This window comes from Chrysochloris asiatica, unplaced genomic scaffold (genome assembly GCF_000296735.1).
Source record: "Chrysochloris asiatica unplaced genomic scaffold, ChrAsi1.0 scaffold00011, whole genome shotgun sequence".
Lineage (NCBI taxonomy): Eukaryota > Metazoa > Chordata > Mammalia > Afrosoricida > Chrysochloridae > Chrysochloris > Chrysochloris asiatica.
In genome coordinates, this window is record NW_006408529.1 from 16,814,651 (window position 1) to 16,823,237 (window position 8,587).

Below are 8,587 nucleotides of genomic sequence, written 5' to 3' on the forward strand. Positions count from 1 at the left end.
ATTTAAATATTTTTGTTTCAATAATTTTAAGTATGATTACTCTCTTTTTTTTTTTTTTTTTTTTTGTATCCCATGTCCTTTTTTTTGTTTGCTTTTTAAATTTTTATTGTGAATTGAGTGATAGTTTACATGGGAGAACATCAACTTTACACTCATCCTATCGTATTTCATTTCATTGCAATGATTACAATCCCCTCCATGCATCATCATTCAACAGAATTTGCTTCTGTTCCCTCTGTTTTTTTTTTTTTGTTTTTTTTTTGTTGTTGTTTGTTTGGATGTACACCAAAACACTCAGATACACAAGCCTGCAAGCCTGCCCCCTGGCTGCCAGTACACAACCCCTCTCCCTGCATAAGTCTAGAATCCCTGCCTGCTCCATCTCTCCACATCATTGTCTCTGTCTCCATCTCTGGCATTGCTGCTTCTCTAAATAGGGTCCCACACTCTGCTCCCGCTCTTCTCCCTTGATGGTCCCAGGGTCCCCTGCTCCTGGGCAGCAAGATCAACCACTCCTCTTTTTTGCTACAAAACTTCTAACTTTACAGTTACAACAATCGCAATCTTGATAACAATTACTTACTATTGAACCACAAGGATCTTTTCCACATCTCCTTTCACCAGCCCCATCTAGACAGGATGAAAACTGCTTAGTGGAGATTTTACCTTCCCCTGCACCCTCTGAAACTAAATTCCCTCTTGAAAATTTGTAAGCCAGTCACTTTGTGCCTTTATAGCAGTCCCCCCACCACCATTGTAGGTAGCCAATGTCTAAGTTGCCTATCCCTATCAACCCTGTGTACAAAGGGGATGGCAATGATCCTTGCTGTGAAGATTTCTTCTCGATTGGTTGGCATTTTAAGCTACTATATCCATAAGTATAGGTCAAGCTCATCAAATTGTGGTGAATTACATTTGTTTTCTTTATTATAAAACAATTTTTTTTTTCTTCCTTTAGTCAAGTTCTGATCATCCATCCATTGAACTAGGCCAAATGGGTACTAGCTGCAAGTATGGGCATTCTTTTGCATCTCCCCTCACTTCATATCAGCTGGACACTTCACTCTGAGCTCTAGCCCTCTGTGGCTATGTCTTTGTCCATGAGCTCAGGCCTCACCATACTGCTGGTCAATCAGGCCTCACCATACTCCAGGTTGACGGGAGTCTATGTAATGTGGCCGGACTCAGCCCACATCTTCATTGCTGCTTTCCCCACACTTCCACTCATCAGTAGACCAACGTGGTTGCCAGCAAGATTACATGCCTGCTCGTGTATGCCCTTTGAGTTTCAGTCTTGGAAAGGGGTTTGCCCTGAAGGGACTTGATTGCTTGCCTTGATGGCTCCCCTATGGACAACTTGCTTGTTCTTGTGGTAATCAGACTGCCATTTTGTTTTTTATTTTTCCTGCTGGTCTTTCTTTCAAGAAGTATCTTCTGTTCCTCTAGCTGCTCTAGGCTGGTCTGCTTGTCTTTTCAAGTGGAAATTTTCCACTTCAGAAGATTCTGGATGGGGATCAGTATTCCACCGAAGGTCTTATACACTACAAAGGCTCCGCAAGAAGCCTCTTTCACTCAGCAAGTTCTAGAACCCTTTTTAGGTATTTCAATCAGTTATAGGCATGCAATAAGAGAAAGATTGCCTAGTTAAATGATTGATGATTGCATAGATTTTCTTGGTGACTATATATATGGTGTGGCACTATCAGAAAATGCAATTTAGAATACAAGATCAGCTTTTCAAATTCACTAGCTGCTCCTCAGAAACCCTATACAGGGTGGCTATGAGTCAGAACAGACTTAACGACACTTAATGACAACAATCAACAAGCAGACAGAGATTGAAAAGTAAATGGAAGAAAGATGATAATCATTGTAATGAAACAAGGTGTATGATTTGTTGAATGTAAAACGGATGGTCTGCCCTGTAAACTTTTACTCAATCCACCATAAAAACCTTAAAAAAAAAAAAAAAAAAAAAAGTCAAAGTAAGTATTTGTTCATTTTGTGGATGGTGGTGATTGTGTGCCACTGAGTCAATTCTAACTCATACCAACACTGTATAGGGTTTTCCAAGTCTGCAAATCTGTATGGCCTTAGAAAACCTTATCTTTCTCCCAGGAAGCAACTGGTAGCTTTTAACTTCTGAATTTACAATTAGCTGTCCAGCTTCTAATCTACTATGCTACCAGGGCCCCTTGTTTCATGCATAGGTTGTTGAATATTTTTATTTCTCTTAATAAACTACATGGAAAGTATTAAGTAGATCACATTTTCCTCTCTTCTTACCTTTTTTATATGCTATTCCTTTTTGTTTTTTACCTGTCCTATCATTGACTGACATCTAGTAAAGTCACGTGACTTCAGGCTCCCTGTATGGAGCCCTGACATGGTACTGTAGGATAAGCACTAGACGGCTAACTGCAAAGTTGACACTTCTAACCCACCAGCTGCTCCTCAGAAACCCTGTACAGGGTCGCTATGAATTGGAACTGACTCAATGGCACTTAACAACAACAACAAGCACGTTAGTCCCTTCTCCCACCTTCTAGTTCTGATCCTGGGGTCCTGGTGTGGCACTATGGGATAAAGAACTGGACAGCAAGGTCAGTTTGAACCACACGTTTGGTAGTTCAAACTCACCAGCCACTCCCTGGAAGACCTATACTGGGTCGTTATGAGTCAAAAATGACTTTAACAATAATAGTTCTGAACCCTAATTCCTTTGCCTATCAAAGTATATCTGACCACTGCATTTCATTCCTGTAGTAATAAGCCCACCACTCCTAATGTGGCACTGTAAGATCAGGAATGGCCTGCAAACTACAAGATCAGTCTTTCAAATCTACCAACTGCTCCTTGGGAACCTTTTATAGGGTCACTATGAGTCGGAACTGACTTAATGACACATACCCACGTAGGAGATAGCCTGATCTGATAAACTGTCACTAAAATATTAATGCTTGGGAATAGTTCAGAATACTACCTTTCTATACACATTTGTAGACTAGTATGGCACTGTGGGATAAAGCACTGGACTGCAAGGTCAGTTTACACCACATGGTTGGGGGGTCAGACTCACCAGCCACTCCTTGGAAACCCTATACAGGGTCACTAAGTCGGAAATAAGCTCACTTAACAACAACAAAACACATTATACTTAAAAAACAAAACAAACTTTTTATTGTGAATTGAGTGAAGGTCTACAGTGCAGATTACCAGTTTTACATTCAACAAATCATACACTTTGTTTCATCTCAATGATTGCAATTCCTTCCATTTAACAATAGTTATCCCACTCCCTCCCTGTGGTTCTTATTTCTATTCCACTCTCCTTCCCAACCCTTCTAAACTTTGTCCTTAGAGAAATATTGTTCTTTTGTTCATGAATGATTGACAGTTTCATGGTGAGTATGCCTTATAGTGTTGTTTCATTTTTCTTTGCAGGCTGGTGGAATGAAGGCTGGAACCTTTGACCCTTACCCTGCACATTCTGTTGACCCTTATGTGGCTAAACTGTTAAGACAACCTAACAAGGCTAATAAGATTTTTCATCTACCAGGTGTACCAAAAAGCAGGCCAATAAAAAGTATAATGACTTTAAACATCAAAAGGTAGGAATACCTTATATTTAACCCATAAACCAAGAAAAAAATATTTTTACACTGTAGACATTTTCAAAGAACACTTTTATTTTATACATGCTTTAAAAAAAATGACAGATTTTGGCAACATTAGAAGGTATTCTTTTTTATCTTCTGAATTTTGAAGAAAGCATAATATTTCTGTACCAAAACTATTCCGTCTATAAATATTTTTTAAAGCAAATCTATACTTTATTGTGCGTCATTTGGGACTATTGTGATATGTGAAATACAATTAGTAGTATATATTACTATTGTCTATTTCTCAAAGGGAGCTGTCTGCCTTCGTGAAATTTTGTATATGGGGCTTCAAGTTCTAGCAATTATGAAGAATCCTAATGACTTGAGATTTGTGTCTTCAGCTTTATCATTGATGATAACAGGAAATATTCATGTGAATTAAAAATGTTACTAATACTTTTTAAATGCTTTGAGAAAAATATACATATATTATTAAAATTTCATAAAACTTCAATTTTACTTAGGTTTTGAGAGTGTCCAAAGGGAGTTCTTAGAAATTCAGAATTTAAATTAAATTATAGAAAGATAGTCTATTACTCGGTTTTATTAGTACAAAACTATAAATAATGAAATTGGAGAATTTATTTGATTTCCTTTCCATTTCTTGAAATAGTTTGATAATTTACATGTTCTTACATATTTCTAACTCTGACATAATAATACACTGAATTAGGTAAAAACCAACATATTCAAAACATTCTTTTCTTTTACTAAAGTAGTAGTACCTCTTTACCATTTATGTATAGTGACTATAATACCAACATTTTTGTTGTTGTTAGCTTTGTGGGTTATAATTTCATTAGAACTCTTGAACAACATGGAATTCTGGACCCCAACCTCCCCCATCCCCCACGTGCAGTTGAAAATCCACATGTAGCTTTTGGATCCCCCCAAATTTAACTACTAATAGCCTACTGAAACCTTAATGATAGCGTAAAGAGTCAATTAACAGATATTTTGCATGTTACACATATTATATACTGTATCCAGATAAATCCTGCATTTTAATGTTAGCTAAAAAAAAATTTAATAAGAACTGCAAAAAAAATTACACCTGCTAGTGTCGCTATAGTGATAGCATCACAGATTTCCTTTTTTTTAATGGTGTTTTACTGAATTCATTTATCTTGAATTGGTGAGCAACCATAGCTGTAGATCTCAATCTATGGGGCATATTAAGTAGTTCAACTTTTTTTTGTAATATTGCAGTATCAAGGCTTTTCTCTGTTTCTTGGAAGCACTTTCAGTAACACTAGTGACACGGTGTATGAGTCCCATGGTGTTCTTCAAGGTTGAAAGCATTGCACTAAATACGATGCAAAATATGCAAGAGCTATGAAATTACTCTTTACACTGATACACAGTCTACAGGAGAGACAAACAGTTCATGCAAAGATGATTAATGTCACACAATTATTTAAAAATCCACTTATAACTGGATCTTACACACAGTTCAAACCTGCATTGTTTAAGGGTCAGCTCTGTTTATCAAGAGAGGTAACCAGCAAAAGACAATATTATAAAAATATTAGTGTAATGTGTCCTCTTTACCTAACCAGGAATATAATTTTAAATACATGAATTATTTTGGAAAAGAACATGTCAGAGTAAATTTATACTATCTTAAAAATTTTATAATTTTGAGTTATAAAATAATAATCTAAATAAAATTTTGTTCCTAATCTTATTACTCAGGAGACTATTTAAAGATTTAGCAGTCCCTTACTACTTAACGATGCCTTTGCCCACTTTATATCTCATATAACATTTATATATTGTTGTTGTTAAATGCCATTGAGTCGATTCTGACCCATAGTGACCCTGTATAGGGTTTCCAAGGAGCAGCTAGTGAGCTTGAACTGCCGACCTTGCAGTTGAAACAGCTTTACAGTCTGGCACATTAACCCACAACACCACACAAGGAGTCCTACATGGGATGGCAGTATAGTATAAGCACTGGATTGCTAGAACCAACTCCACGGCACCTAACATTTATATTATTGTTGTTGTTAGGTACCATCGAGTCATAGCCACCCTATTCACAGCAGAACGAAACACTGCCTGATCCTGGGCCAACCTCACTATTGTTGCCACACTTGAGCCTATTGATGCTGCCACTTGGCCAGTCCATCTCGTTGGGGTCTTCCTCTTTTACTCTGATCCTCCACCTTAACAAACATGATATTCTTCTCTAGCGAAAGGTCCCTCCTGACAATATGTCTGAAGTATGAGAGACGGAGTTTGGACATCTTGGCCTCCAAGGAGCACTCTGGCTGCACTTCTTCCAAAATGGATCTATTGGTTCTTTAGGCAGCCCATGGCACTTTCAATACTACATTGAGGTGCAATCCATACTGAAGGCTGTGCTCTTTGATCTTTATCAGTAAATGCTTTATGTCCTCTTCACTTTCAGCAAGCAAAGTTGTATCATCTGCATATCACAAGTTGTTAATGAGTCTTCCTCCAATCCTGATGCCACATTTTACTTCATATAACCCAGATTCTCGGACGATTTGCTCTGCATACAGGTTGAATAAGTATGGTGAAAGAATACAACCCAGTCATATACCTTTCTTAATTTTAAACCATTCAATGTTCCCATGTTCTGTTCAAACAATTGCCTCTTGGTCCAGGTACAGATTCCTCATGAGCACAATTATGTGTTCAGGAATACTCATACTTCTCAATGTTGTCCATAGATTGTCATGATCCAAACAATCCAAAGCCTTTTCACTTATATAGGGCCACAAAATTTATCAAACTTTCTGACTTATTTTTTAATCCTTTTTGTTGGTGGTGCACATGGAAATAATCATCTTTGGCATTTTGCCTTTCACTGAAGTCAGGGACTTACTTGTTGTTTGATGCAGTACAGTTGGCTGTAGAGTCTGTTATGATTCATATGGTCCTGCATAGGGTTCCAAGGAGCAACTGGTGTGTTTGAACTGCCAACCTTGTGGTTAGAAATCTAGTGCTTATTATTGCACAGGCAGCATTGTACTTCAAGATAGATCTTGAAATACTCTTTTTGACAATGAATGTGATGCCACTCCTTTTAAATTTGTTGTTCTCAGCAGAGTAAACCATTTGATTGATTCAAAATAGTCAACACCAGTCCATTTCTGCTCACTAATGCCTAGGATATCTATCATTATGCATTCCATTTAACTTTTGATGACTTCCAATTTTCTTAGATTCTTATTTCATATTTTCCATGTTCCAATTACTAATGGGTGTTTGCAGCTGTTTCTTCTTATTTTGAGTTGTGCTTCATCAACAAATGAAGTTTGTTGTTCCCCTAAAAAAAGTTTTGCTCCATCCACATAATTAAGATCAACTCTATTTTGATGCAGCAGCTCTTCCCTAGTCATATTTTGAGTGCCTTCCAACGTGAGGGCCTCACCATTCAACACTATATCACACAGTGTTCCTGCTGCTATTCATAAAATTTTCATTAGCTAGCCATTCACAAGCAGTTGGCCTCTTCTTCTTACTAGTCTGTCTTAGTCTGGAAGCTCTGTTGAAACCTGTCAACCATGGGTGACCCTGGTATTTATAGCACCGTTGGCATAACTTCCAGCATCGCAGCAACACACAAGCCACCATAGTAAAACAACCTGATAGACAATGGTGGAGGAACTTACTAGTGCTACTTAATTTTGTCTTCAACTTTTCAAGATTGTTGTTAGGTATTGTGGAGTTGTTTGTTAAGTTCTGATTCCAAATGACCCTGTGTCAACAACAGAACAAACACTGCTAGGCCCTGTATCATCCTCACAGTTGTTACTATACTTGAGCTCATTGTAGCCACTGTGTTGGTCTTCTTCTTTTTTCACAGACCATCTACTTTACTACATTACATTTAATTTCCTATTCCAAAGCCTGGAGATAATGTGTCCCTCCAGATAACATGTTCCATGAGATGCAGTTTTGCCGTCTTCACTTTAAGGAATATTCTTACTCTACATTTTCCAGACAGATTTGTTTATTCTTCTGACTGTCTATGGTACTCATATAGTCAGTATTCCTCCTCATCATCACAGTTCAAACGCATCAGTTCTTCTTTGGTCTTCCTTTGTTCATTGTACAGTTTTCTCGTGCACATGAGGTAATTGAAAATACTATGGCTTGTGTCAAGCTCACTGTAGTCCTCCAGGTGACATTTTTGCTCTTTAGCATTTTAAAGATGTCTTTAACAGCAGACTTAATATGTCATTTGATTTCATGGGTGTTAATTATGTATGCAAGTATAATGGAAGCCTTGACAACTTCAATATGTTCTCCATTTATCATCATGTTTCTTATTGGTCTAGTTGTGAGGATTTTTGTTTTATGTTAAGATGTAACACCTACTGAAGGTTGTGAAATCTTTGATCTTCATCAATGAATGCTTGAAGTCCTGTTCACTTTTAACAAGGAAGCTGGGTCATCTGCACATCTCAGATTGTTAATTAGTCTTCCTCCAATCCTAATGCCGTGTTCTTCTCCATACAGTCCAACTTCTCTGATTATTTGCTCATCATAGAGATAGGATAAGTATGGTGAGTGAAAGGATACCACCCTGACACCTTTCCTGATTTAAAACCACACAATATCTACTTGTTCTGTTTAAACTACTACCTCTTGGTCTAATGACAGGTTCTGTATAATTCAGTGTTTTGGAATACCCATTTTCCCAAATGTTATCCTAATCAGTTATGCTCTACACAGTGAAATGTCTTTAAATAATCAGTAAATCACTGGTAGCAATTTTCCTGGCATTCTCTGACTTCAAACAAAATCCATCTTACATTAATAATGATATCCCAGTTCCACATGCTCTTCTGAATCTGGCATGAATTATCTTCAGCATAATTCTACTTGCAAGTGATATTAATTACATTGTTTAATAAGGTCCACATTACATTGGATCACTTTTTTTTTTT

General features: G+C 37.3%; 1 protein-coding gene across 1 annotated transcript in view; it reads left to right on the forward strand.

Moving 5' to 3' along the window:
- LOC102840760 (chromosome unknown open reading frame, human C4orf47) overlaps positions 1–8,587 on the forward strand; it is a 39,750-nt gene that overhangs the window by 24,371 nt on the left and 6,792 nt on the right. The window contains exon 6 of the mRNA XM_006834508.1: positions 3,445–3,611. Coding sequence (XP_006834571.1) covers positions 3,445–3,611 — 167 coding nt within the window. The remainder of the gene's footprint in view (positions 1–3,444; positions 3,612–8,587) is intronic.